The sequence below is a fragment of the Neurospora tetraspora genome (assembly GCF_033439725.1).
Source record: "Neurospora tetraspora strain CBS 560.94 chromosome Unknown B0H65scaffold_4, whole genome shotgun sequence".
Taxonomy (NCBI): Eukaryota; Fungi; Ascomycota; class Sordariomycetes; order Sordariales; family Sordariaceae; genus Neurospora; species Neurospora tetraspora.
In genome coordinates this window covers 756,969-783,332 of record NW_026944386.1, presented here as the reverse complement: position 1 = coordinate 783,332, position 26,364 = coordinate 756,969, and the positions used below count along the sequence as shown (strand labels likewise).

At 52.2% G+C, this 26,364-nt stretch overlaps 11 protein-coding genes across 11 annotated transcripts; 7 read left to right on the top strand and 4 right to left on the bottom strand.

Annotated features, from left to right (window-relative positions):
* The first annotated feature begins 291 nt into the window (after positions 1–291).
* On the top strand, positions 292–2,283 carry B0H65DRAFT_573074 (uncharacterized protein). Its single transcript, XM_062830533.1, has 3 exons — positions 292–750; positions 929–1,351; positions 1,636–2,283. Exons 1-3 carry the CDS (start codon positions 481–483, stop codon positions 1,858–1,860), a joined length of 918 nt encoding a protein of 305 aa, XP_062681354.1. The 5' UTR covers positions 292–480; the 3' UTR covers positions 1,861–2,283.
* A 1,387-nt stretch (positions 2,284–3,670) lies between these two features.
* On the bottom strand, positions 3,671–4,327 carry B0H65DRAFT_523969 (uncharacterized protein; the record flags this gene model as incomplete). Its single annotated transcript, XM_062828811.1, has 2 exons — positions 3,671–3,775; positions 3,938–4,327. The coding sequence occupies 2 exons, from the start codon at positions 4,325–4,327 to the stop codon at positions 3,671–3,673; spliced, it is 495 nt and encodes a 164-aa protein (XP_062681353.1).
* A 134-nt stretch (positions 4,328–4,461) lies between these two features.
* On the top strand, positions 4,462–5,273 carry B0H65DRAFT_588491 (uncharacterized protein; the record flags this gene model as incomplete). The annotated part of the gene is made up of 2 exons (XM_062831007.1): positions 4,462–4,497; positions 4,915–5,273. Coding segments are annotated over 2 exons (394 nt in total), but the record flags the coding sequence as incomplete, so codon positions are not given.
* A 1,031-nt stretch (positions 5,274–6,304) lies between these two features.
* B0H65DRAFT_184061 (uncharacterized protein) lies at positions 6,305–7,027 on the bottom strand. Its single transcript, XM_062821545.1, has one exon. It carries the CDS (start codon positions 6,866–6,868, stop codon positions 6,362–6,364), a length of 507 nt encoding a protein of 168 aa, XP_062681351.1. The 5' UTR covers positions 6,869–7,027; the 3' UTR covers positions 6,305–6,361.
* A 449-nt stretch (positions 7,028–7,476) lies between these two features.
* B0H65DRAFT_508576 (uncharacterized protein) lies at positions 7,477–8,373 on the top strand (the record flags this gene model as incomplete). The annotated part of the gene is made up of 2 exons (XM_062828234.1): positions 7,477–7,498; positions 7,802–8,373. 2 exons carry the CDS (start codon positions 7,477–7,479, stop codon positions 8,371–8,373), a joined length of 594 nt encoding a protein of 197 aa, XP_062681350.1.
* Positions 8,042–9,201, top strand: B0H65DRAFT_184025 (heterokaryon incompatibility protein-domain-containing protein). Its single transcript, XM_062821544.1, has one exon. The coding sequence runs from the start codon at positions 8,416–8,418 to the stop codon at positions 9,109–9,111; it is 696 nt and encodes a 231-aa protein (XP_062681349.1). The 5' UTR covers positions 8,042–8,415; the 3' UTR covers positions 9,112–9,201.
* A 332-nt stretch (positions 9,202–9,533) lies between these two features.
* B0H65DRAFT_424936 (uncharacterized protein) lies at positions 9,534–10,241 on the top strand (the record flags this gene model as incomplete). The annotated part of the gene is made up of 1 exon (XM_062824541.1): positions 9,534–10,241. One exon carries the CDS (start codon positions 9,534–9,536, stop codon positions 10,239–10,241), a length of 708 nt encoding a protein of 235 aa, XP_062681348.1.
* Positions 10,242–14,491: 4,250 nt separating this feature from the next.
* Positions 14,492–17,611, bottom strand: B0H65DRAFT_184004 (Up-regulated during septation-domain-containing protein). Its single transcript, XM_062821543.1, has 3 exons — positions 17,404–17,611; positions 14,743–17,319; positions 14,492–14,677 (listed from the first exon to the last, which is right to left on the bottom strand). The coding sequence occupies exons 1-3, from the start codon at positions 17,497–17,499 to the stop codon at positions 14,549–14,551; spliced, it is 2,802 nt and encodes a 933-aa protein (XP_062681347.1). The 5' UTR covers positions 17,500–17,611; the 3' UTR covers positions 14,492–14,548.
* A 1,021-nt stretch (positions 17,612–18,632) lies between these two features.
* On the bottom strand, positions 18,633–20,003 carry B0H65DRAFT_464280 (uncharacterized protein). Its single transcript, XM_062826753.1, has 2 exons — positions 19,488–20,003; positions 18,633–19,433 (listed from the first exon to the last, which is right to left on the bottom strand). The coding sequence occupies exons 1-2, from the start codon at positions 19,740–19,742 to the stop codon at positions 18,861–18,863; spliced, it is 828 nt and encodes a 275-aa protein (XP_062681346.1). The 5' UTR covers positions 19,743–20,003; the 3' UTR covers positions 18,633–18,860.
* Positions 20,004–20,460: 457 nt separating this feature from the next.
* B0H65DRAFT_183951 (Decaprenyl diphosphate synthase-like protein) lies at positions 20,461–22,157 on the top strand. The gene is made up of 3 exons (XM_062821542.1): positions 20,461–20,786; positions 20,845–21,104; positions 21,161–22,157. The coding sequence occupies exons 1-3, from the start codon at positions 20,565–20,567 to the stop codon at positions 21,756–21,758; spliced, it is 1,080 nt and encodes a 359-aa protein (XP_062681345.1). The 5' UTR covers positions 20,461–20,564; the 3' UTR covers positions 21,759–22,157.
* Positions 22,158–22,896: 739 nt separating this feature from the next.
* On the top strand, positions 22,897–25,958 carry B0H65DRAFT_183947 (uncharacterized protein). The gene is made up of 3 exons (XM_062821541.1): positions 22,897–24,199; positions 24,262–25,463; positions 25,535–25,958. Exons 1-3 carry the CDS (start codon positions 22,989–22,991, stop codon positions 25,585–25,587), a joined length of 2,466 nt encoding a protein of 821 aa, XP_062681344.1. The 5' UTR covers positions 22,897–22,988; the 3' UTR covers positions 25,588–25,958.
* Positions 25,959–26,364: the final 406 nt, after the last annotated feature.

The following is a 26,364-nucleotide window of genomic DNA, read 5'->3' as shown; positions in this document are numbered from 1 at the left end:
TCGCACTCTACTGTCAACCCCAAGACCAACGCGTTCCAGGGTATTTCCATCACGCTTGCATTCAAGAACGCTTTCGCAATCACAAACTCACGCTCACGCTTGCTACCTCTACTTCTGCAACATCACATCAACAATGGCGGCCGTGCAGATGACTCCTTCCCTTCTGCCTTACACCGGCGCGTCCTCGAGCGCGTCTGGGATGGGGTATTTGGAGACGTCTAGAAACTAGAGTGTTCACGTAGGTGCCCATAATTTTGCCCGGTCTTTTTCATGCCATCTGACACACTTCTCCAGGCACGACCCGGAGTCACTATCGCTTCATCAAAAGAATCGCTTCCGAACTGGAAGCACCCACACGAAATCCGCCTCTGGCACACAGAGCGCCGCTCCAGGGCAGAAATGAACACCGCTTGATTCCCGACGCCTTCCAGCCTTGTCCGCCAGAAATTTGAGTCGTTACCGGTTCACATCGAGCTCACCATGGCGTCATTCATGAATCTACTGCCTGTTGAGACAGTCAACCACATCGTTCAGTACCTCGGCACCAGCGACGCCAACCGCTTTGGGCAAACTTGCAAGGGCGCATACAGCATCACGAACCCCATTGTCTACAAGGACAATGTCCCTGCGAAGACCAAGCGAGGTCCTGTTACTTGGGGGGTCGTCACGGGTCAACTTCGAGTCATTGAGATGGCAGTGGCCGCCGGGGCAGATGTATCTGCGCCCGACTCTCTGGACAAGACCAGATCCGTCAGTACAGAGCACAACGTCGTCTTTGCAACGAGTTTTCTCAAGAGAGAGATGTTCATCCAATTCAGTTTTGAAATTCTTCTCTGGCGGTGAAAATGTCTTCGGGAAACATTCATCCCCAGCCCGACCTCCCCCGGTCCTTCAATCATCGGAGGACTACAAGCCCCCCGTTATCCAGGTGGAACTTGGTGTAAACGCACCTTCCTCAAACCCATTTACCGACGGTATGATGGGCTGTATGACCTATATGAAGGCAAACGCGCTGAGCAAGGGAGAACTTCTCGGCAACTGTACCGGCATTGTTTGGACCCTAGAGTTCCAGAAACGTGACCTTCCACACCGGCATATGTTGGTACTTTTGGATGCAGAGATCCAGCGGACTTACCTGGAGTCTGAAGTTGGCAACATGCTGGGATTTGGCATCAGATTGTACATCCGCGGACTTGTTTTGGCTGTCTCGGCCACAAGGCACATCGTCCGTACCTATACGCTCCCTGTGACACACGGCGTGGCATGCGTCCAAACTGAGCTGGTACCAAAGAAAGACGTCAACCCCGCCCTTCCTCCCAGCTGGATGTTGGCTGGAGAGGGAGTGGTAGGGGTAATAAAGGTGCACGATTTCCTACGTTCTTTGCTCAAGGATGATCAGAAGTAGTCTTCCTACCACGAAAAACAAAGCAAGCAACGGGGCCGGAGTGGTCGACGACCGGCCTAATAGTCAAGTTGACACCCGTGTCAAAGACAACAACGACATCTCGTTTGAGTTTGAAGACCGAACCGTTTAGGATTCCACAACGGATCCCTTTGCATCTCCCAGTATCGGTCCCTAAATTCTCGCCCACCCTACCGGAAGACGCAACAAACGGGATCATCGATCATCGGCAGGAAGAACCCCTTGAACCTGCTCAACGTTTGATCACCCACCCTCAGACACCCCCACGCCCAGTCCTCTATTCTTGGACGTGGGAGGAGAGTCGCCATTGCTCGCGTGAACACCGGTCCACTCCCAGTCATGAAGAAGATGCTTCGGTGTCTACCTTTGCCGACTTGACGGGAGCTTCTCGTGCTCGTGCTAATGTATTGCTGCAATCGGGTATTTGCTCTTGCTGACAAACCACAACTTTTTGCTTCACGACTGCTCTCAACACAACCAACTGACCATGACTACTACTGCTACGTCGGAAGCGCAGTCCGGAGCGCAGTCATATTCACTTGCCCATACTTTAGAGCGTATCAGTTCTATACATTTTTTGGATCGCCTCAGAGTCAATCTCGCCGCAGCCCCGTCTCCGGCTACATCACCGCCAGAAGTTACACCTCCCGGACGTGCCACTCCGGCAGGATGGCACCGCCGCGGACTTGCCCCCCAACCGCAGAGGTAGCTATACACCCTCGAGAAACCCGCGAGTGGCATGCGGTCAAGGCTGGAATTCTTCGACTCGGTCCTACTATACGATATGAACAGTCGGATACAGGTTGCTTGACCCAGATCAGGCCCCTTCGTGACTCTAAGAAAGGCCGACACATATCCGCGATATGCATTTCGATTAGCTCGAAACAAGTTATGAGAACTCCACAGAGAGTGTTGTTTGGGACGTGACGCCAAAACGTCCACACAAAAGACCTTCTTCAGCCAGTTCTATTCGTGGTTAGGAAACAAACCCAGAGCTGTTTTGTGCCATGCAGTAGTCTAGGCGATATATTCAGTATATCATGACCGTCAAGTCGCGCTACTGCGCAAATTGCTCGAGCCTCCCTCAAAAGAAGTTTGACGTATACTACCACAACTACACAGGCTCTACTAGGACCGCAACCTCCTCCAACCTACTTTTTTTTCTTTCTGTCCACGCCTCTCTAGGTAGTCGACCATCACCGGCGGCTATCCTTCACCCCGCTAGGTACACAAGCCGACACCCAGACATAAGGCGCTATCCTGACACACTCCGACCCGTCTATTCCATCGAGCATCATATCTCACCCAAGGTGCTACCCTCATCGGGAGGTGACGGGATCGATGATAAGAAGACGATGGGGAAAAAACGGAGAGGAGCAGTGTTGTGGACGGTTACATGTTTGTGGATGGAAATGGTGGTGGATGATGGAGATGGCTGGTGGTAACTGACTTTGGGTTTTGGAGTGGGAGAGTGAAAGAGAGAGCGGTTTGTAGAAGGGCGAGAGGGTTGGAGAAGGAGTACTTGAGCGTGGACGGAAAAGTTGCTTGCACCACGATTTTTCTGCTTCACAGCCTGCTCACCTTTCAATCAACGCTCTTCACATCGTACCTTCTGGCTAGGTACTTTGCACTCGATTTTCCTCTTTTTTTTCTCCCTCTTTCACAATGACTTGTTGCCTTGATTCCACCATTTAGACACTCGATAGTACTTCCACATTAGGCGGTGTTCTTTTGTCGAAGGTTATGTTGGAATACAATTATTGCTCAGGCCTTAAGGTTTCTATACGTCTCAATAAATCCAAGATACGTTCATTTGCCTAGAGGTAGCTTTTGTACATTGCAAAGGGAGGGCGCTGCGAATGGAATTAGTTGGAATCACAACACGGCACTAGCAATTATTCGTCAGGAATGAATAGGCCTATTAGAAGTTTGAGAGGTAGAAGACAAATATACTGGTCTTAAATCGGATCTCGGGTCTTTTTGGGATATTATCATCAATTGTTTGCCAGATGGCTTGAAAATTTTGGGTGCATGTGGGAGAATGCACATGGGGCACAGAGCGGTGCGCCTAGAATTTCTCTTCTGGACGTCGCATGAGATGGGTAATTCTGGATTGATCAATAGCATCTTTTGCATAGGTCTTGTAAAACGGAATGGCTTCTGGACTCTGGTATGACAACTCCTTTTCATCCCCGGTACCTCCCTCAACTATCATCACCAGCAATCCACCAGACATTATTGTCCCCCTCAATCGTACTGAAACTCAACCGTCTGCCCCTCTGTAGTAAATGTATCCAGCATCACATTCTTTTCCGTATCCCAGAGGATGATCGTCGAGCAGCACGAGTAGAACTAGATAGAGTTTCATCTTCTGTTAGCCCCCCTGAATCTAAACCTGAAGAATTTCATTCCGTGAAACAAACAACAAAGGAAGGGGGGAAAAGCAGGGATCAAAGAAACAAGAGGGAGGGAAGCGTGTGAGAACTGGAAGAACGGATAGTTAGATGCACATACAGGCCACTCATTGCACCCCGAAGGCCCCTTCCCACAGATCATCGCCGAACAAACTCTGCACCCGCTCACACAGCACATGGGCACTTCGTAGGCATTCATTCCCTTGACATGCCTGGCGGATGTAATATTGTATGCCATGGTCGAGTTGTTGTTGCTGTTTTCCGTGGCGATTTGGGCTTGTTTTGCTTTGATGTATTCTTCGATGCTTTCGGGGCCATTCGAGTCGGATGCGGACGTGGCGGTGGCGGTGGTGGACGCGGAACAGGTGCTGGATAGCCCGGAGTTGGTGCAGCCTGTGGAAGCAGAAGTAGTGGTGTCGAGGGCGGCGGCGGAGGTGAGAGTGGCTAGGCCGAGGGTCGTGAGAGTCGTGAGGAGGGTTGAGAGGTGCATTTTTACCTCTAGGTTTGGAGTCTATGAGGGTGCTCGAGGAACTGGAAAACTGGGGAGTTGATGATGGGAGTGAAGTGTTGGAGCTGGGTGCAGCTAGGACGACAGATGGGAACTCAGCAAGAAGGGAAGTGACAATGCTGGGCCCTCGAGCTTTCCTCCATCGCGAACCTGTGAGGATTTTATACAGGTGCCTGACACTTCAAGCACGAACACTGACTCCTCCTGCATTGGAATGGAGCTCTCTCTGCACTTCGGCATGAGGCCAATTAATGACATCGTTACTGCTATGTTTGACTTAGCAAACACGGAATCGAGAGTGTGGTGTTGACAAACCGTTGTTATCGACCCTGCTGTGGTTGTTTACCCACCCCTTTTTGCGTTCGTTTCGTTTAAATTGAGCCGAGTTCATGTTGTGGCTTACGACTAGAGCCAAAACTAACCGACGTCAACACTCGCAAGTGTTCATCTTGGTTTGAGACACCGACAGATCCATCCCCAAGTCCCTACCGAGGGTTGGACACCAATATTATCACGAAACTGAAGACCTCTCATCCGAGTCAATTGCTACGCCTGCCCCAAGTCAGTAGAAGGTCAACGGCGAACAACTCTTCATCTCCCTCTCCGGCTCGAACCCCAAGTACACCGCCAGCGCAAACACCGTCTCCGTATCCACCAACACCAACCTCTCCCCCTTGGCCAAGGATCCCATCCCCGGCCACGTCTCCGAGCCCGGCCCCTCCTTACACGTCCCCCTTATCATTCTCCTCAAACCCAAATCCCTTTTCACAACCTCAGACACCACCGCCCTCGGCAGCGCCCTCATTCTCGGCTCCACCCTTTCAAACATCGCCCTTTCATCAAACACCTCCATGCCGCTCAAGTTGCGCAGCGAGGGAACCTGAAAGGACTCGCTCGCAAACTCCACCGTTATCGGCCACGGCCACCCATGATACATGATACCCCTCCCTCCACCCCTCTCCTCCCAAATATCCCCTCTCCTCTTCCCCGTGCAAACTCTCGAGGTTATTACCCCAACAACTCCAACAGCACCTTTTCCCTTTCAACAAACACAAATACCCCGCGAAACTCCCGCACGCGTCAGGAGGGGAGTCGCAACTCTTTTGACAGAGTTTCTCCCATAACTTCGGCAGCGTCCAGTACTTCCCGACCTCAATGGATAGGATCAGGACTCGTAACAAATCAAATCTCCCAAATCCAAATCCAAGTAAAACCACCTCCAGAGGGGGTCAAATCCAGGGTAGAGATTTGACTTGTAAACCCAAATCCAGGCCTAGATTTGACTTAGTAAGTACAAGTCAGTAGTAATTATTCGGCGTAAAGGCGTATAGGTGTAGAAATATGCCGTTTTTGTCTAGCGAACTACAAAATAGTGGGACTGGCCTAGGGCCTGGCTTCGAAATTTCCAGGTACCTAGGTACCTTTTGGTCCTTTTCCCTCCTATATCCCTAACCCTTATTGGATTTGACTTGGATTTGAGTCTCCAAATCCAAGCCCAATTTTTCCACTTTTCAAGCAAATCCGGACATTTTACCCCTAATCAAATCCAAATTCGACCCGAGATTTAATTTGTTTGATTTGTTACGAGTCCTGGATAGGATCCCTCGTAACACATTGGATGCGTGCTGTTTGATGGGGAAGTAGCCGGGACAGAGATCGACGAGGGAGAGGGCGTGCCGGTTGAGCAGGCGGAAGTGGAGGAAGGTACGGATGTCGAGCTGACTCAAAATGGGGAGGAGGATTTCGGTGGGGAGGAGGCTGAGGAAGGGGCCGGGGGTGCCGCCGGGGGGGGTGGTACTGGTTTGGTTGGTGGGGGCAGCGTGCCGCAAAAAAAAAAAAGAAAAAAAGAGAAGTGGCCCGCACCGGACTCGAACCGGCAACTCATTCCAGTTTACTTGGTAACAGCTCACGAAGAGCTCTCTCGCATTACTCCCGAATGTGCCAACGGACCACGGAAGAGATCGCTGGTAACCTGTACTATAAACCCCTAGCGGCTGTAGAAATGGGATGAAAGGGTCAAAGTGGGAGGATGCAAGCGAGGCCTTGGTGGCAGGATGGGGAGATGAGGGTGTCTAGATAGGGAGGAGGGCGTAGGGCGAGGTCGTCATCGAGCAGGTGGCGGTAGCCGCTTGTTAAGAGGGATTTGGGGATGGAGGTGAGGGAGGCGAGGTCTGGTGGGAGGAGGGCGGGTGTGAAGGGGGGCATGTTGGTTGATGAGAATGGTAACTTGGTGGTGGTGGCGTGGTTGATATCAATTCCCCTGGTGATCCGGTAAGAAGGGTGACGTGAGATGGATGACGAAGTGTAGGAATTAATACGGGAATATGTAAATCGAGTAATACAGTTTGTTTTCTGAAGAATTTCGCCATGCATAAAGCAGAAGACGTCAAAGAAGGAAGGTCTCGACAGAGCGGGTTTTGGCGGATGACAGATGGCTGTTAAAGAGAGATGTAGGCCAAAGGGAGAAAGATTGGCCGACAGGGGAAAGGACAAGCAGTCTTCGCTGTCAATGACCAGAATCATTAGTTCACGCGTACCGTAGAAACTCGGTAAACTGGCAAAAAGCTATCCCTCTTTGAGCGCCCGACAGTAAGCACAGGAAGCAGCATACTTCTGTACATATGTCCGCTCAGTTAGTGAAAGCTTTACAACACTGCCCACCACTATCTTGCCTGCGTTTCAAAGCACAGGCTCGGACTTGAGCGCTACAGATCTGCCAGCACTATGTGGCAAAAAGAGGTTTTTGGGGCATTAGCTTTTTGCCAGTTTACCGAGTTTCTACGGTAACTGTCCACACTCTTCGCCGTCTTTCCGATGAACTTCCACTTGGGAGTCATCTCTCAGAGCGGACTGGTCAGGTCACCGTGTTATGCATGACGCATGTGAGGTTCACTATCACAGGCAGCTACCGAGCTTATCCGCATAGGGAAGGATACGAGCCCGCGCGGGGCTGATAACTTGCAACGCTTCAGCCAACGAAGGTAAAGAAGCCGTCATCAATAAGTTGTTACCATATCGACCAACAGGCCCGTGACAGTGATAGGTAGTACGTTCGTTGACGGAGTGGTCTTTGTGATGACGTTGGATTAAGAAAGCGGAAGGGCGGCCGGTTAAAATCGGCAGGCAACAGGATGAAACCACGGCTGGGGGTGGGTGGGTGGAATGCCTGCCCGACGACTTAACCACATGTATACGTGCCCAATGTATCAACGGCTTTCTTGCTCGAGCAATGCTTAACACACTGATATCTCGGGTTCTTTGTGGACATTTGTGAGTCCGACTTCCTCTTTTATAATCTCCAAGCAAAGATTTACCCGCCATCGTTTACCCAGTTGGTTAGCAATTGTGGTCGTTGTCTGACCCAACTTCATTCACCCGTCATCTGGGCAGCGGCCAGCAACAACCAGGTCTACGACTTGCCCATAGCCCGATAACGACTTGTGGACAATTTCAAAGACTTGTTTTCATTGGAAAGTTCGTGGAAGTCAAAGTCTTCGACAATGTCGCAGCCAGCCCTTGAAAACAACAGGCCCGATCTTGTCCCCGCCCATGTCCTTTGCTCACGTTGCTCCCGCGTCACCAACAAGTCAACCTTCATCCAACTCCTACTCAGCGGCAACCATAAACAGATCGAAAGAGAAAAGCGAATGAATAACACCACTGAGACGTTCGTTCACAGCCGCAGTGTTCGCGATATCCTTTCCTCGGCCTCGGCTGGTTGCCATTTGTGTTCCATTATCTCGACCTCGCAGAAGATCGACCCTAATAATCTGGACCGCGAAGATCCGCAACAGGGGGTCATTCAAGCATACTTGAGATCTGATTCGTATAAGAGAGACAGTGATAAAGGCTGGTTTTACTATGTGTATCTCTCCATCGAGGATGTCTCTTGGTTGCGGATACCAGAGGAGGCTGCTGAGAATTATGAGCTTTTGGATGGCATCTTGCATGAGCAGTTGCCTCTACCTCGTCATCGTTGGACTAGGCCAATCGATGATCTAAAGATTTTACCTATCAAAGGTTTGTGATCTTCCGCGAACAACCAGGTTCTGTGCTGTGGGTGTTAAATAATGACAGAGTGCTTACCCGATGCTCAAGAAAATGATTTCATGTACTTCCCATTCGGACCACCCGAAACCGACTTCCTTCCTTCATCAACCAAGTCACCCCAGACATTCAACATTGTACGCCACTGGATGGATGACTGTCTACAGAACCATCCCGGATGCAATCAGAATATCTTCACCAAGGGCAAAGGTTCATCAGGCCACGTGAAGCTTCCAACCCGTCTCATATTTGTGGGGGAGGAAGCAGATGGACAGCTTGCCCCACGCCTGGTTCTTCCTCGTGCGTCCGAGTCCACGGTGGAATTTAGATATCTCACCCTCAGCCACTCTTGGGCGATAACCGGCAAATCTATCATGTTAACCATCGCGAATACGGAAAGATTTCTTCAGGCAATCCCACTGCAAGACTTATCCCAGACGTTTTACGATGCACTAATTATCACCCGGGAGCTCGGTTTTCAATACATTTGGATTGACTCGCTGTGCATCATCCAAGACTCAGTTGAGGATTGGGAAAAAGAGGCACTTACCATGAGCGATGTCTACGGCCACTCTTCCTGCAATATTGCCGCTTGTGGGGTTTCGGTATTGACGGCTGCTTCGTGTCTCGGAATCCGTTACATCATTTTCCTTGTCGTCTCAGGCCTCATTGCCAGGAACCAGGCGGAAATGGGGGTTCTGGTTCTGCTTACGTATTGAAAGACGAGTTGCTGACAAGGCAATGGCGCGTAGACCGGAGCGCAGCACCGCTCCTTTCACGAGGATGGTGTGTGCAGGAAAGGCTGCTGTCGCCACGGGTTGTATACTTTGGCGCCGAAGATGCTTTCTGGGAGTGCTGTCATTCCGTGGTCAGAGAGTCACATCCTTCCAAACACTGGATGAAGGATTTCGCTTGGAAAGACTCATCCTGGGCTTCTTTGAAAGCCAGGTTTCAAGAGCTGTGTGTTCCCCAATACAGTGGTGGCGACATAAAGCCCAGGTCTCGGGGAAGAGAGCTCGGTTGGGTGCCGCTCGACAAGGTGAAAACCGTGGAACCTAGCATCCTCCGGTTGTACCTATGCTGGTATCGCATCGTGTCCAATTATAGCTTTGCTAGTCTCACGAAAACAACGGACAGGCTGATGGCTCTTGCTGGCATCGCCAGCGCTATCGAGAAGAGTCGCGGTTGGACGTACGTAGCCGGGACCTGGAAGGAGTTCTGGCCCCTGGATTTGTTATGGTGTTTTTCCTCTGACCAGGAGCTTCGTGTGGCCTCGGGAATACCAGCACCCTCTTGGTCTTGGGCTGCCAAAGAAGGTGGAGAATCTTTCTTGATTAGCGTCGTTTTCGATTCGTTCGCGTTCAACAATGATACTGTTACGTACATGTCGCAGGTGGTGGACTACTTCTGTCCTCCGACCTTGTCTCAGCACTGCAGTGGTGTTACCACCGAGGAGGGAGAACCGGGAATGACCATCACCTTGAAAGGCCCGGTCAGAAGAGGCGTGGTAGGCAATGGCTTGGGAAACTTTCAGCTCCCGTCGGCGTATCGAGTCCAGCTGGACGACCAATATGGTTCATCAGACGCGGTCATGGTGAGTTGGGATGAAACCCCGAGAGGGGGCGAGCCTGTGCTTCTGCTGCTGGTAGTGACATGGGAGGACTATATGATTTCTTTTCAACATGTTGGACTGGTCTTGATGCCTGAGCCCAATCAGCTTGCCACCAAAGGAAGCTTAGGAGTGATTTACAGAAGAGTGGGGGCCTGGATTGCTCACCGAGCCGAAACAAATCCGCAATCTCTTTTCTTCCACAGTACTGAGGCCGAAGAGACTGTGCGAATATGTTGAAGGGGGAGTGGAAATCGTATCTGACCAGAGAATGGCAAACCGAAGCATGGGCCCAAGGAAAGGCAGAGAGAAGGGCGAGAGAAAGGGGGTAGCAACAGATAACGGTTGTGAGTTCAGGACAGAGATGGGCGAGTGGAAAAGCGACGGGAGATTTGGGAAAAGAGAACAGCTGGCACTGGTGGGGGACGACTCAAGGGCACATGGAGGGCAAGAGCGCCCGTTGAAGTGGGCTCCTTATTATCGCACCTACTTCGACTGGCACTTTCCTTCCGTTCCCAACCAGCATCCTCACCCATCCACCCATCCAATCCAGTCTCTTTCAGGTTCGGGGCTCATAGGTGACACATGAAACGAAACTCCAAGTCTGTCTTTGGATCTCCCTTCAACTACTACTCAGATAAGGAAATTTGACGTCACACGACTCAATACCTGAATGGACAACATATACACCCACTGTGACGAAAAAGAGATAGTAAGTCAGTCAGTACTCATAAGAATCATGAGAAGAAGCGAGCAACTTTAACAATATTCAAGTCCTATTACGCCCAGTTACAAACGAGTGACGAACAAGACTGTCCAGCAGCCCCAAATCCCATCTCAGAAAACAACCCCCAAAGTTTGCTAGCAACCAACGCTACGGTATCCACGTTCCCTGATTACCCAGTCGCACAGCTCACTCTCATTTCGACAAGGAGTGGCAACGAGTACCACGACTGTCCAGCAGCCTCAACTACAATACCCCAGACCGGTGCCCAACCCAGAAACACTCAAACTTCCCTAGCAACCATCATGTCCAACACTCCTGATCTCCGAGGCAAAACTCCTTTTCACACTTGAAATGGATAACATACCTATCTACGACTTTCTTGGTCTATTCCGTTTAGCTCTCTTTCCCTGCGCTCCAGTATCGTCCAGTCGCGCAAGAAGTGTGCAGGCTGGACAGAGAGAGTGCGTGTTGATGACCCTCCTAGTCTCTCGACACTGGGTGCCGCACTGGCTCCAGGCCCTCCTATTATTGACCGCGTAGGCACATTTTCTATATTCGACTCGGTCGTCCTGGCTTTTGTTTGGACAATACCTGGTCGAGCAAGGGTAGATCTCGATATCCCTTGTGCACATCTTGATTCTTTGCTGGCACGGGGTGAGTTAGTCGGCGAGTGGACGGGTGATGAAGGCTGGCTGGCTAACTGGCGGTGCAGGAATGAACTGAACTGGCACTGGAGGTGAAAGGCTCGGGGTGATCTCCTAAGATATAGGATTGGGAAGATACCTATCGCCGACTCGGGCGAGCTCTGGTGCAGGGGAGGCATTGAGAGTGCGTGATGATGGGCCTCGTGGTTACTTTAACGTTTCCGCACGCGCCCAAAAGCAAGTTTCTAAATCGCACTTTCGCACATTTTTCTTCATAGACTCGGTCTTTGTCACTCTTGGTTTGGCAGTTGGGAGAGGAGCAAGGGTAGACCTCTATGTCTTTCTTGCACATGTTGATTCTTTGCTGGTACGGGTGGGTTTGTCGGTGAGTGGACGGGTGATGACGGCTGCCTGACTAGCCGACTGGCGGGATAGGAATGAACGGAACTGGCACTGGAGGTGACGGGTTGTGGGTGGTCTCCTAGGATATAAGGTTGGAAACTTTGAGCTTTTTGGCCGGCTTTGTCTGTTTGGTAACTGGGGTGCTTATGAACGTGTTGTTGATAAATGTGATGCTGATGATGGTAATGGTGATGATGATGAGTATGCTAGATGCATCCTTATCTCTGTCGGTACGGCCTTTTATGTCAAAACGACGAGCTCGAAAGAGCTGCCTCGATGATGTATTCGTTCATCTTGCGACAATGAAGAGTCCAACTCGATATTGAAAGTCTAGAGCAATGAGCGTTCCGAGATAACTCACAAGAGCTTTGGCGCGCTTTGAGAAGTCATTGAAAGCTTTTGCGTTCGGAAGAGTTTCATAAGACCATTGGAAGGACCATTGTTGGGGACACCTCGTGTTTGGATAATTAACGTTATTTTTAAATTGTACTTTCGCCGCCAAAAGGTGTGAGCTTTGAATTTGGGATCAAAACAATGTGCTGTAGGCAGTCAGAAAGGACCGTATGACTATCCATGCAAAAGAAAAGCGCCCATGTCAAAACATCTGATGCGTGAAAGGGCAGGAAGAAAAAGATGAGCATGCGCCCGCGAGCGGGCCGCATCAATGGATATCATAGTGGGAAAGTGCAAGAGACGGGAAGGCTTGTAATCCTTGACAATGGGCAGAAGGATTGTTATCTGTATTGGAGCAAAGAAAAGGGCGGCAATGAAAGCAGGTAGAGAAGGATAACGGCAGTGAGTTTAAGGCGGAGGTGAGAAAGTTATTGTCAAGGGGAGGAAAAAGGGGGAAGAAGGAAAAGGAGCAGCTGGTACTGGTATGGAGGTGGTCATAGAGGGCAAGAGCGCTCGTTGAAGTGTGCTCCCTCTCATCGCACCTACTTCAATTACCACGTTGCTAAATCACAATATTTCTAACTCCTCTCTCGTTCTTACCTTCCCCAAGAATCTCACTCATCCATACTACAGTCTCCTCCTTCAGTTCGAACAGACCTATGCCAAGTGACTGACGGATAAAACTCCCGTACCGGAAGTGGCGGGTTCTATCAAACGGCAACTGCACTATTCGCTTTTTCAGCCGAGACCGTGTTTGTACCTTCCCCCATCATGATGTCCACTTGACGACAGAACAACCATTTGAGTGGTCGCCAGAATAAACCGAACACATCACGGTCCAATACTTCACACCTTCGGAATACTCTCGCACGCATCATAATACCTTTGAAACCAACCTCTAGGGGCAGTTCCTGGATGGAGGAATCCCTAATAGGGTCTGGCCGGTGTGTTTCTAAATTATCGTGGTCCTTATCACAGTTTTATAATAACCTTTCCCAGGCACAACGATAGATGAAACCAGTAAAATCATGATTAGATGTCTCCCAAATGGTGTAGTTGCCGTTGGCGTTACCAACCCAACTTACTCCCCCCCCCCACCTTCTTTCCTGTCTGGTACAGTGGGCAGTCCGAAGTCGAATCTTTGCCCAGCTCAACAAGTGCAATAAACATACATTGCGATTGTGATTCCAATTTTATCATGCGTACCCAAACCACTCACCCACTCCCCCAAGGCATTTCTAGTCAATGTTCAAACCCCGAGCTGCTCACATAGCAGAACGTCAGAGTATCACACACCAACCAATCTTCAACACCCCAGTTACATATACCAAAAAAGACGAAGCCAGAAAAAAGCTCAAGGCACGGACGGGTTTCCAACACCAGACACGTACTTGGTATGTATGTCATATTCCCAACACCCACCCACCCACTCACCTTTGAGACAAAGACAGGAAACAAGGACGGGAGCAAGGAAAATATCATACCTACGCAAGTTCGAACACCTTACAACTCAACCGACGCTTACGTCGGTCCTTTATAGCATCCAATCCAATCCAACCACCCCCCTCGCACCAGCCAGCCAGCCCCCCGGCAAGCAAAGCCCGAATTCATTCATCAAACCGAAAATGTTCCCAACAAAAAAAAAAAAAAAAAAAAAAATTATTTATATATATATAGAAACCTTCAGTCCCCTGCTCAACACCCGGCCGGCTACACAAAAGAGAGCATGAAAAGACCGAGAACATCAAGGAGAAGAATGCGAGGAGGTGAGGTCCTCTATAACGAGTGGGAGTGGGAGTGGGGGAGATGTAGAAAATTGCAGCTAGTATCTATCAACACGCACTCGTACTCGTACTGCGAAAGCTTGCACCAAGGATCAGGGCAGTTGGAATATCGCATGGCTGCAACACACGCAGCGATTACGTAGTAGTGTAGGGTACGGAGTGTACTACTGTACGTAAAAGACGTGAGCAGTGAGTTCATCTAGCAACACCGCCGATTCATCTATCCTATCCATTTTTGTTGGGGTGTAAATCCCATCCATTCCCCGCTAGCTCTCTCTGGTTTGTAGGGCGCTCGCTCGCAAATGCTACAAGTAAAGTAGATGGTATAAGAGAAGAAAATGAACGGAAGGTAAGTCACATTGAAGTGAATATGAAGTTTGATAATGGTGGTGATGATGATGATCCCCTTGCATGCGTCATTCAATCCAGGCAGGCATCCGCAATCCATCCGTCCGTCCATGCAATGCAAATCGAAAGTTGTTGATGTGAATGATGCAAAAATGGAGGACCGACCGCTCGCAAAATCGGCGAGTAGGTTTCCTCAGGTTCAGAATTGTTATAAACAAGATCCAGCCCCTCAAGGACTCAATCTATCTATCATGACCTAGGACTAAGTGCCCCGGCATCAACCAGCGGACTCTTCAACCCCGGACTTAGACCACCGGCTGCTGTCCTCCTCAAGGCACGCAGCTCCTCCTCCAGCTTACGACGTTTGGCTAGTTCCTCCTGTGAAGTAGTTAGTACCCATTTACTGACTGGAATGAGAGAAATAGACAAACGGAGAAACTCACCTTCATCTCCTCATTAAACCTCTTCCTCTCCTCCTTCATCGTCGCCCTAAACTGCTCACTGAGCATCGTCGCGCCCATCCTCGGACTCAACAGCCCGCCGGCAGCACTACCCGCCGCGCTCAGCGCCGGACTAGGCGGCGGTCTCAGACGCTCCTTATCCAGTTCCTCCTTGAGCCTGCTGATCTCCCTCTCCATCTTCTCCCTCAGCTCCGCCACTTCGCTCTCCAGCGACTCCTTGGCCTGCAGCGCGTCATCCAGCTTATGCTCCAGATCCAACTTCTCCTTCTCGGCCGCGATCGATTCCTTGGTGATGGCCTCAAAGTCCCTGAGCGTGCTCTCCAGCTCCATCTTCAGCTTGGCCACCTGCGCCTGCAGATCGGCCAGCTCGCTCTTGTTGCTGATGGCCGCTGCCTGAGCGGCGCGCTCGGAGCGCGAGCCGTAAGCCCCGTCTAGCTCGGCCTTGGCCATGGTCATTTCCATCTTGATCTCGACGAGCATCATGTTCATGGCCTCGAGCTCTTCGTCCTTGTCTTTGAGTTGCTTGCGCAGACCTGCGGCGACGTCCTCGGCGTCCTTCTGCGACTTCTCAGCGGCTGCCTTGGCCTTGGCGGACTGCTGGAGCTGAAACTGCAGATCGACCACGTCCGCTTCCGTCTCGGCCAGGCGAGTGGAGACATCGTTGAACTTGCTCTCGAGGTTGGCGATGACGGCGTTGCGCTCCATGAGCTTATCCTGCGTCTGCTGCGCGCCGCGCGCCACGGCGGCCTCTTCGCGCTCGGCGGTCGTGCGCTGCATGGTCTCCATTTGCTCGAGGGCGTTCTCCATCTTATCCTTTGCTTCGAGGACGCGGGCCTCGGCAGCGTCGATGAGGCCGCGCATGTTCTCGAGTTCTTCCATTTTGGCGCGGAGCTCGGCATCCTTCTCTGACCCGCTCTTGTTGTTGAGCTCGCGCTGTTGCTTGATTTGTCTTTGCAGCACAGCCTTTTGCTCCTTGAGACTGGTGGCTTGGGCGTAGAGCCATTGCACCTTGGCGGAGAAGCCCTGGAGGGAGTATTGCTCGTTAGGATCGATGGCTTCGTCGCTGCCGGAGAGGTATTCTTCGTCCTCCTCGTCGACGGCCAGATTCATCTCCATGCGCTTCTGGCGACGAGCAGCCTTCTGGCGCTGAATCTCTGCATAGCCGGTGTGGATAATATCCCACAGACCCATGAGGACGGCTTCGACTTGCTCGCTGTTGGATCTGTTGGCATTGTTGTTGTTAGCTGTCGAGCCTTGTGCGCGGCCCATCTCGACTCTGAGGGTGCGTAGGATGGTCTCGAGGTAGTCGAGCTGCTCGTCCATAGATCCTTCAGAGACCGTGGGAGGAGCAGCTGTGTTGATGTCGGGAATGGTCTGCGCCAGGAAGGTGTGGGCACGCCTATTCAGAGCTTCGATGCGCTTTTCGGCTTGGGAGAGGGTGGCCGCCGAGGCATCACCGGCAAGCTCCAGGTCCCTGTTGATAGCTGCAGATCTCAGTTGCTGCTCGTGCATGGCCATGTCAAGACCACGCTCAAGGTAATTAAGCTGGACAGGAAGGGTTTGGCCGTTTCCAGCGGCGGGCTCAGGATCATCAAGGTTAGCGTCGGCGGACGGGTTGATCTCCGTGATCACGTCCCTCAGCTTATGATTCAAGATCTCCAGCCTTTGCTCGGTTTCCGCGAACAACCTAATCTGGCCATTGATCTCCGTACGAATAGCGTCATTCTCGGCCGAGAGTTCCTGCTGTCCGGCCCTGAGCTGGTTTTCAGTCTCCCTGAGTTTCTGCTCCGCCGCCTTGAGCCTCTCGTTCTCCTCCTTGACCCGCTCCATCTCCTCCCGCAACTGGCTGGCCTGCTCACGGATTGGCGACTTTGGTGGGATTTCGAGGTTCGTCAAAGTTGGCGCCGCAGTAGGAACAGGGGTCACCGACCTCTCAGGTGCTCCTTCTGAGGGGTGTAATGTCCGCCAGTCAAATCCATCATCACCACCAATGGGTTCCATGCTGATACTATCCCGCGAATTGGTGTAGGTGTAGAGACTTTCGGGGCTCTCGGGCATGCCATTAACCATCATCGAGTTTCCAAAGACCTGGCCATTGGGTGTTTGCGCGTTCCTCCTTCTAGCTCCGTGTGTCAACTGCAGGATGGCGGCGGTATGTTGTAGTAGGCGGCGTTGGGAGTCAAACAGGTGGTTCTCGAGCATGGCAAGCTCAGACGAAAGCTCATTGCAAAGGCGCTCGCTGTTTTGTTTCTCCACCTCGGCCTCTCTCGCAGCACCGATTTCCTCACGGGAGCTATGTCTCCTGTGTCCCGGGTTATATAATCGGGCCATGGATACGGCGGCATCGCGGTACTTTGTCTGGATAGCGAGGTTGGCGCGGGCTTGGTCGATGCGTATCGTCAGGGAGTGGGTTTGTTTCTTGAGGTCGTCCACCTCTTCTTGGGACAGAATCTCCCATTGCTTGCTGTCACTCAAAGCTGTTTCCATCAAGAGGTGGATTTGAATAGGGTCGTCTAGGTCGACAAGCGCAGAGATCCGGGGCCGGTCGGCGGGATTGACCTGTAGGCGAAGCACTTGTGTTAGCCTGAGCCCCAGCCTCGAATCACTTGAAGATTCCTATCCGGTCAATTGGGTCGTTCTTACGGGAGTATACCGCGGCTTGTCGAACCCGTCGGTCATAGACCTCCCCAGGGCATGGAGGGGAGGGGGCGCCCCTTCCCTAGTCGTGGCTCCATTCATGATTATGATGTATTAGGTTTAGGTGTAGTAGGTAGATAGCTGTGTATGCGCCCGAGGTGTCGTCGTATTAGGTATTCAAGAGAGAGCGATTGTAGTCTGGCGCTGGTTCGGTCTGCGTTCAAAGTACAACTAGGTCGTCCAAGACATTATACAAAAAGGGCGAATGAGCGTGGAAAGGCGAAACAGAGAACGGTCGGTCGTGTCGTGCGGACTATGGCGGCGCCATGCAATGTCGTGTTGTCTCTGCGCGGTCGCGAGGAGATTCGAGATGCGACTGCAATGCGGTTGTCCAGGCACCGGGTACGTCTCCTGTATGCACGATGCAAGGGGAGGATCGAAGTTGGAGACTTGGAGGAGCAGGAGGAGGAAGCGACAAACAGGATGAAAGCGGTCGGTCGGGTCGGCCCAGGCGGGATGGGTCTAGTTACTGTAGCTGTGTTTGAGTTTTGGGTGCCAGTTAACCGCCGATCCTTTCAATTGCCGTCCGGGGCTGCCAAGAGAGACTCCTTCTTTAGGGGCTCAAAGACGACTCAGCAATGGGAAGAAAAGAATCAAGAGGTCAAGACCGAAATCAATCAACAAAATCAAGGGGGGAAGATGGATAAAGTGCCTTAATCCAGAAAGGGAAACCAATTTTATATGGACATGGACCCGACCCGAGAGCATCCCCACTTTTACTGGTGACCGCAAGCCTGTAATCGCTGTGAAGCTAGCGCTAAAGCTGGACTGTACCTGCGTGGTGGGTGGGGTTCTCTTTCGGTCTAAATCCTTCCTGGGCCATCGAGGTCCTCTCTTCAACATGGGCACATTGAAATGAACAACGTCCTCGGAAGTGAACAAGTGGAAATGATCGGAGAACCTGTTAGCCGAGCGTTTCAGAAAGAAGCATCTTTATTTCTTGACAGAGGGACCGGATAGCGGGTTATCTGAAGGTCGAGTGAAGAGGCCAATGTCTGCCCTTGCGTGTACTATGCATATCAACGTCAAATGGTGCCCGGTATTCAATTAAAGTTAATGAGATCTTTGTATTTGACAATAGTCCTCAGCACTTCGATCTCTGATATGTCGTGGTCACATCTGAAGGCTAAAAACTTGACGCCTGTGAGAAGTCTTCATCCATACGACGAATACGCCGTGTATGTCTGAAATGAAAAGATATGTGAATGATGCTTTCGACTTACAGAACCCTACGTTGCCTGGCGTGGAAGTGTGGGATTCCGCATGACCGGCTTGGGGCTCGAATATCAAAAAGCAACAACTCTTAAGTACGAACCAATGTATTACTGGAAGTGCTTCCTGGCGGATAGGACCGGAGGGAATCTGGTTACAAGTCCAAACTGATACTCCCACTTCCCTCGTCCTCAGAACGCCCCTCTAACCTCATCTATCAGTTGCTGACCCAACGGTCTCCTCCTATTACCTTCGCCCTCAGCAGCCGGCTGCGCGCCCGTAGCTACTCCAGTAGAAGCTCCCTCGTCTTCCAACCTCCTCCGAATTCCATCAAACCTATCGTTCCTCTTCTGAGCGCGAAGACCAACCACCCACCCAGGCACCCTCCAGTGAGCCACCGCCGCAGGCAAGAGATCGTTGCGCCATAAATACCCCACCACCCAGCCAATCACCGCACCCAGGAGAGAGCCAGGCCACTGAAAGAGGGCCAGTTGCAAAGCCATGAGATAGCGCGTCGACTTGTCCGAGAAGATGACTCCGCTGGTGTCGTCGCTGGCGTTGGATGGCGGGCTGGCGGATAGGGCGACCTTGTACTTGTAGATTTGCGGGATCATGGCGTGGTACTGCGCGAGGATGGCGAAGAGGATCGGTGTCGGCCCGGCGGGTATGTAGTCAAGGGCGCCGAAGGAGAGGGGGCGCAGGACGACGGTGAGGAAGATGGGTGGGATTATGGCTGTGAAGAGTCCGGCTATGAGGATAAAAGACTATTTTGTCCGTGGTGAGTATGACTGTGACTTGAGGGGGATCAAGGTACTTACGGCATATTTCCTGGATCCCCAAAACCGCTCAACCATTCTCATGTGATAAAGTGACATGGCTCCGAAGAGGACCTCGGATGAGTTGGTGTAGCATAACTGATACGTCAAGATGCGCCATAGTTGTCCGTAGCGGAGGAAGTGAGTGCCGATTGAGATGTAGAAGTAGTGCTTGATATCAAAGATGCTGGCGGCGATGGAGAGCCCAACCAGGCCCAGGACCAGTGCCTTGGTTACTGGAGCGTCGGTGAAGGACATGATGAAGACCGTGGGTAGATGCTTTCCCCCTTTTGAATGTCCCGTCTCTGGGATATGGCGACAATCAGATGCACATATGAGGAACTTTTAGGTTTATAATTCTCGGAAACTCGTTGACCGAAACACTTGTCCATATGCACCGGGCATTCAGGGCAGTGGTGTTCAGGTTTCAAAAACGTGAGGTTCCCGGCGAAGAGTGTCGAAATTGAATGGAAGCTGTCGTCGTCCTTTATCGCCGGCCGTCACGGTTCCTGAATGGCCAAGACCCGCCGATGACATGTGTCCCGAGAATTAAAAGTGGGCCCATGAGCGGACGTTAACCCTACCTACCACGGCGGAAATGGAGGGAAATGATAGGACCACAACGAATGGAAAGCCTCGGAGTGGCATTCTCACCACTGTGAGTGTAGTCAGTGTCAGTCAACAGTTACCTGACCTGACTTCATTTCATGTTGGACGTCCACAGCTGTGCTTATCTCCCTCTCTTCAACACTGCACAAGTGCGTTTTTACACATTGCCGTGCTTTGCGTTTGCATCCTGCTCATTGCATATCGGTCCTCTTTTTCTCCAACTTTTCGCTGTCCATCAAAAACCCGTTGTGCGCATCGATGATCCGGCGCTAGAGTCCCCCAAAAAAAAAGTTCCTTCGAAGCTTCAATTTAAACTTCCACTTTCAGTCCACTCCGAGTCCCTTGGAGGCTGATCCCGTCCAACCTCGGGTCTCCACGCTCTCTTCTCACCCACCCCCTCCCATATTCAAATCGACTCGGCCACTTCGCATCGCTGCATCTCCCAGCCCTTGTATGCGGTAATTCGGCATCATGTCCGATCTCTATCTCTCCCGCATTCGTAACTGGTTCCTCAGTTCGCCCCCGGCAGAATGGGCCCTCAAGGGACTCCGCGAGACCCTTATCGGCGCCTTGAAGCAGGGTCCCATCCCTCGCCATGTGGCTTTCGTTATGGACGGTAATCGGAGGTATGCTCGGAGCCACAAGATCGAGACTATCGAGGGCCACCATCTCGGCTTCGAGGCACTTGCGAGGGTACGTTACTACGCGGGGTCCCTGAGAAATGGGCCATACTGACCTGTGATTGTATCAGGTCCTCGAGATATGCTACAAGTGCGGTGTCGAGGTTGTGACAGTGTACGCATTCAGCATCGAGAACTTCAACCGCCCAAAATACGAGGTCGATGGCCTGATGCAGCTGGCCAAGGTCAAGCTGGAGCAACTGATTCAGCACGGAGAACTACTCGAGCGATACGGCGCCAGTGTCCGCGTACTTGGCGAGCGTGATCTACTGAGCGACGATGTGCTCGAGGTCATCGACCGTGCCGTTTCCACAACCAAGAACAACAAGAAGTACGCATGTCTCGTTATGCAATCCGGTGACAAGTTAGCTGACCAAGCCCGTATAGGTGTATCTTGAACATTTGCTTCCCATACACATCGCGAGAGGAAATGACGACAGCCATCCGTTCAACGGTCGACGAGTATTCGAAATCATCCGCCCCGAAGAGCACACCCTTCTCGCAAACGCGCATTACACAGAAGATTATGTCCAAGCAAGGAGATAGGAGCGAGAAGAGCGAAAGCGACAACTCCTCTTCAGGACAAGAGCCGACGCACACCCCACCCGGGTCGGACGACAACGAAGACTCCATGTCGTCCACCACGACGCTATACCCAGAATCCCCGGGCCGTACATCCAAGGACAGCTCCAACAACGTTACCATATACCCCAATGCCGAGAACATCACGACCGAGACGATCGATAAACACCTGTACACGGCCGACTGTCCACCTCTAGACATGTTTGTGCGGACTAGTGGCGTGGAGAGATTGAGCGACTTTATGCTGTGGCAATGCCACCAAGATACCCAAATGTTTTTCCTCAAGTGTTTCTGGCCCGAGTTTGACCTGTGGCATTTCCTCCCTGTCTTGCTGGAGTGGCAGTGGCGGCAGAAGAAGAAGGCCATGGAGGAGAGGCCGCGACAGCGGGTCAAGACGGCCTGAACGGCCTTGATACCCAATTGTTATGTACGGCATTGGAGCGAAAAGAGTCCTTAGCAGCAGCATATAGAATCATCCAGGGCAGAGAAACCCTCCATGCATATGTTAGGGCTTGAGAGGTTAAGGGTGCTAAAAATAACTTGCCTTCTGACCTGTTTACATTTGCGTCTTTCACATCACCCGCATCAACATATTCATATCATGCGCCGCGACTGCTCGAGCATGCGCCCGATAACGGACATGAAGCCTACAAAAATTGAGCGACCGGGACATTTTCACAGACAGATTCACAAGAGAACGAAACAAGCGTCCAAATACCAATAAAATTTACCTTGAATCATTTTCTCGAACCCGATTTCTTAGGGGAAGAAGCAGCTCGTCGAATTGCTTCAGTGGTCGACCTCAATGGCGCGGCGCGATAAGACCAGACCTTATCTTATCGCAACCTCGTCTGCCAGTGACGTACTGTATCGGAGGTCTCGAAAATTTGGAGTCAACCAATGAGAGGCCGCGCTCAGCTCATGGCTCCTCGGGAACACGAAACATTGCCAGCCGGCAGAAGAGGAAGGAGAGCTTGGAGAGGTCAGAAAGCACGCCATTGACGCCAAATCGACAGTGACATGACAGTGGCAGCAGGCCTCGGTGGTACCTGTGTACCTTTGGAGGTGATCTGCAGCTTCCATTCGGGTTAGTTGGAGATGCGATTGCGGTCGCGGTTCTCGTCGGGGGTCGGTGGTGGGTGCCGCGAGGTTGACTTTGTGTTGTGCCAGGGTGCTTCAGCGCAAGAGAGAGCACACTGTCAGTGGAAGTTCCCGCCCGCGTCCCAAGTGGAAAGTCTCTCTTCCACACACACACCCACCACACCCGACCACGGCCACCCTAACCTCCTCTTTTTCTGTCCTAATTCCCCAGGACTAGTTGACGGCCACACCTTTTACTCGGCGAGATACCCACGGCGGCATGTTCTGACACCTCTTTTCCAACCACCCGACGTACACCCTGGACACAGCAGTAATCAACAATTTCGCCGCCATACTGCTGCTACCTGACTCTTTTGTGTCTCCGACGCCTTGGACACGACCTGGAAGCGCCGCCACGAATATTGGGAGCAACTACTCGTGTGCTTTGACGCTCAATACCCCTCGTCTTCTTCCTGTCTTGTTTTACTTCCCACCTAATAGCTCTTGTTTATCGTCCATCCCACGCGCGTCAGATACCAGACCTCTACCGACCATGAAGACGGCCAAACCTCCCGCGGCCGAGGCACCCTCGGGGCCACCTGGCTCGAATCGCAGAGCGCAACCCGTGCGACAGACGCGAATCAACCCGACACGAACCTCGTCCCTCAATCGAACCAACTCGTTCCCCAACGGCCCTGCCCCAGAGCAGCCCATCGACGTCTTCCCCGCCGTCACCCACTTCGCCGATGCCATTACCGCCCTACCAAAGGAGCTTGTGCGCCACTTCACCCTCCTGAAGGAGGTCGATGCCAAGATCTTCGCTCCCGAAGCTACCCTCTTCGAGCTCGTCGATGCCGCCCTCAAGGCTCCCGTGCCAGACCGTACCCGATCGATTACCGATGGCAATAGTAGCGTTGCGCCAGCTTCGACGCCAATGAGTGCCCAGAACAGCACCAGCGGACTGGCGGCCGCGAGCGCGAACCCCGCCACAGTACCACCATCGATTACCGACTCGGCTCATGCTGCCGTCTTCGACCCTACCAATCTACCGCGTCGGCACCTGTTCAGACAGGCCGCCTGGAAGATACAAGAAATGCTAGTTTCCCTCGAGGAAAAGAACCACGTCATATCCACCGCGAACGATGCCCTAAACAAGCAGCTGTCGCGCATTGAGGAGATTTGGCCACATCTGGAGAATGAATTCAGCGACGAGGCCAAATGGGGCAGCACTGCACACTGGGCATACGCCGAGAACCGGGTTCCCAAGACAAACCACAAGGAAGCGGAGCGATCACGACGCGAAGGTGCCGCTACCCTCTCGGCCGCTGCCCAACAAATAGCCGAAGAAGCCGCTGCGCGCAGCAGCGACAGGAAACAGGCGTTGGCAGCCAAGAAGAATAACAAGGGACAGGCCACTGAGCCAGAGGCAGATTCAAAAGCACAGGAAACCACCAAGAAGGGCCCAGGGACCGGCAAATCCAGGAAACACCAGGCCGAGGCTACCCCCGTCGGACTCGGAATCGCCAATGGCACCCCGACTAATGGGGCTGGACCATCCAAGAGACGAAAGGTCGAAAAGGAACCCAAGACCAATGGAGGTGCCCCCATGGAACGTGCCATGAGCAGTGTCTTTGGTAATGGAACAGCCAAGACCAAGACAACGACTCCTCGAGAATCCCCAGCGCCCGATGGAGCCGCGACAACTGGACCTACTACAAAGAAGCGCAAGGCGCTCCCGTCAGGAAGTGGACAGGCAAAGAAGAGGTATGTTTACAGCAATCCTGTTTCGTCTCCCTTGCCATGTCATACTAACCCCTGTGCTACAGCAGGACGAATGCCGCCAATTCACCGTCGGTGGCGGCATCTCCCCTTCTGGGATCTCTCCCTGATACCAAGGCCGGGCGTAACTCCCCCGTGCCCCTTCCTCCTCGTCCGGCCTCGTCACGCGCACGTCAGAACTCTACCGCGTCTACCAACCTCCCTATACAGCAACGACCTGCGACCGCCGCCACAAACAAGCCCAACGGGATCACACCAGCAGTGGTGGAAGCCGTGGCACAGAGCAAGTCAACTTTAGATGCGAAAGCACAAAAGGAAGCCGAGCCAGCTGTCTCTACACCTGCCAAGACTGAGGCTGCGAAGCCGGAGACAGAGATCAAGCCTCCTGTCCCACCAGAGCCAGTATCCAATGCTGGCACAGCCAAGAAAGAAAATAGCAAGGCAGCGATTGCCCCCGCCAAAGAGCCGGAAGCCAAGAAGAGATCAAATTCGATAGTGACACAGACAGCGATACTACCTCCGCCAATAAGTACTACTGTCACAACCACCAAGAGCGGTCGCGCGAGCAAGCCGTCAACACCAGCGTTGGGTACCTTCGCAGAGGCTGCCAATGCAACCACAACGACTGCGAGGTCACGGCCGTCAAGGAATAACACTAATCAATCGGACAAAGATAGCAACGGCACTAGTGGTAAGGATACCTCTGGTAATAGCACCACCACCACATCGGGGACTACGACATCGAAGCGCAGCCACAAGAAGGGCGCGTCTTCGGTGTCAGCTATGGTCGTCCCCGCTGCCCTACAAGATGAGAAGCCAGGCAAGTCAGCTGCCGCTTCGGACGAAAAGAAGGACGCCAGCGACGAGAACAACGGCCGACCCACCACTAGCGGCCGAGGGAAGGGTGGTGCCGCCCACCGCGACAGCAAAGCCGAAAGAGCCTTGGAAAGAGATCGGGGCGGTGACCGCGACGCAAAGTCTGAGACGGGCCACGGTCACGGTCACGGAAGGAGAGGTACCGCTGCGGCCGCGGCTGCTGCCAGGGCTCAACAGCAACAACCTCAGCACCAACAGCGACAAGAGGAAGAGGAGGAGGATGACGACGATGAGGTCGACGCTGATGAGCAGAGGTACTGCTTCTGCAACGGAGTCAGCTATGGAGAGATGGTGGCGTGTGATGGGGAGGGGTGTCCAAGGGAGTGGTTCCATTTGGAATGTGTGGGGTTGAAGGTGGCGCCCAAGGGGAATGGTGAGTATTGTTCTTTGTTCCGCTCTTTGCTATTGTTCGCACTTGAAGCTAACCTGAACGTGACAAAACAGCGAAATGGTATTGTGAGGATTGCAAAAAGAGGTTACGCGCTTCGGGGAGGTGAAGAGCCTCGCGAGCGCGGCGACCTAGTTCTAGATAGCGGCGAGCGGTGTCTGCACATATTTCTTGCGAAAGTACGACAACTCGAAAATGATTACAGTACATGACTTAAATCGGGCGAGATCCGACACGAATAGGGATGGCGAATAAAACGGCGTTGATGGATATCATGAACGAACGAACGGCATATTTGGATCGTAACTTGTGGGTTGACGGCGATCGATTTGTTTCGTCCCAGGTATGCTGTACGCTATGCTATAAATGGGCCGGACGCTTTTACTGTATTGTCTCTTCTTTGCACATACATTCAGTCTTTTCTACTATGACTACTATGACTACTATTTTAATTTTGATCAGACTTATTACTCGTGATCCAGAACCTCAACGTACTAAGCTTGTCCCTGAACACGTCCTCGCAAACCCTGAAGAACCATACTATACTCTTCGGCATCCCTTCCTTCTCTAGGCATATGTGTGTCCCTGTCAGTGTTATTCCAATCAGTCAGATATACGGCAAGCCGTTGATTGTAGGTTTGGCGTTATTAGTTTCCCCCGTTCCTCGCCTACATGGAGATAGATAAACAAAAAGAACTTTAGCCCTCAAGACATGGATGGGTACATATATACTTGCAAACCACGACCGCCAAGTTGGAGGAGATCTTTCTGATGTTATACAAAGACAATTAATTCACCTCGACTCTAGACTACCCGCCAAGAGCCGAAGAGAAGGAACCAACGCAGTAATATGTCTATACGAACCTTCCTTCCCCTCACTTCGGTT

Excerpts from the sequence above, each read along its gene's own strand:
- B0H65DRAFT_573074 (XM_062830533.1), top strand. The coding sequence starts at position 481 with ATGGCGTCATTCATGAATCTACTGCCTGTTGAGACAGTCAACCACATC. Across the intron at positions 751-928 it reads CTCTGGACAAGACCAGATCC|GTGGAACTTGGTGTAAACGC; the intron begins GTCAGTACAGAG and ends CCCGTTATCCAG. Across the intron at positions 1,352-1,635 it reads CTGGAGAGGGAGTGGTAGGG|GAAGAACCCCTTGAACCTGC; the intron begins GTAATAAAGGTG and ends GATCATCGGCAG.
- B0H65DRAFT_184061 (XM_062821545.1), bottom strand. The coding sequence starts at position 6,868 with ATGATTCTGGTCATTGACAGCGAAGACTGCTTGTCCTTTCCCCTGTCG.
- B0H65DRAFT_184025 (XM_062821544.1), top strand. The coding sequence starts at position 8,416 with ATGACAGAGTGCTTACCCGATGCTCAAGAAAATGATTTCATGTACTTC.
- B0H65DRAFT_184004 (XM_062821543.1), bottom strand. The coding sequence starts at position 17,499 with ATGAATGGAGCCACGACTAGGGAAGGGGCGCCCCCTCCCCTCCATGCC. Across the intron at positions 17,320-17,403 it reads ACAAGCCGCGGTATACTCCC|GTCAATCCCGCCGACCGGCC; the intron begins GTAAGAACGACC and ends CTTCGCCTACAG. Across the intron at positions 14,678-14,742 it reads GGTTTAATGAGGAGATGAAG|GAGGAACTAGCCAAACGTCG; the intron begins GTGAGTTTCTCC and ends ACTACTTCACAG.
- B0H65DRAFT_464280 (XM_062826753.1), bottom strand. The coding sequence starts at position 19,742 with ATGTCCTTCACCGACGCTCCAGTAACCAAGGCACTGGTCCTGGGCCTG. Across the intron at positions 19,434-19,487 it reads GGGGATCCAGGAAATATGCC|TCTTTTATCCTCATAGCCGG; the intron begins GTAAGTACCTTG and ends CGGACAAAATAG.
- B0H65DRAFT_183951 (XM_062821542.1), top strand. The coding sequence starts at position 20,565 with ATGTCCGATCTCTATCTCTCCCGCATTCGTAACTGGTTCCTCAGTTCG. Across the intron at positions 20,787-20,844 it reads GCTTCGAGGCACTTGCGAGG|GTCCTCGAGATATGCTACAA; the intron begins GTACGTTACTAC and ends TGATTGTATCAG. Across the intron at positions 21,105-21,160 it reads ACAACCAAGAACAACAAGAA|GTGTATCTTGAACATTTGCT; the intron begins GTACGCATGTCT and ends AAGCCCGTATAG.
- B0H65DRAFT_183947 (XM_062821541.1), top strand. The coding sequence starts at position 22,989 with ATGAAGACGGCCAAACCTCCCGCGGCCGAGGCACCCTCGGGGCCACCT. Across the intron at positions 24,200-24,261 it reads AGTGGACAGGCAAAGAAGAG|CAGGACGAATGCCGCCAATT; the intron begins GTATGTTTACAG and ends CCTGTGCTACAG. Across the intron at positions 25,464-25,534 it reads GGTGGCGCCCAAGGGGAATG|CGAAATGGTATTGTGAGGAT; the intron begins GTGAGTATTGTT and ends GTGACAAAACAG.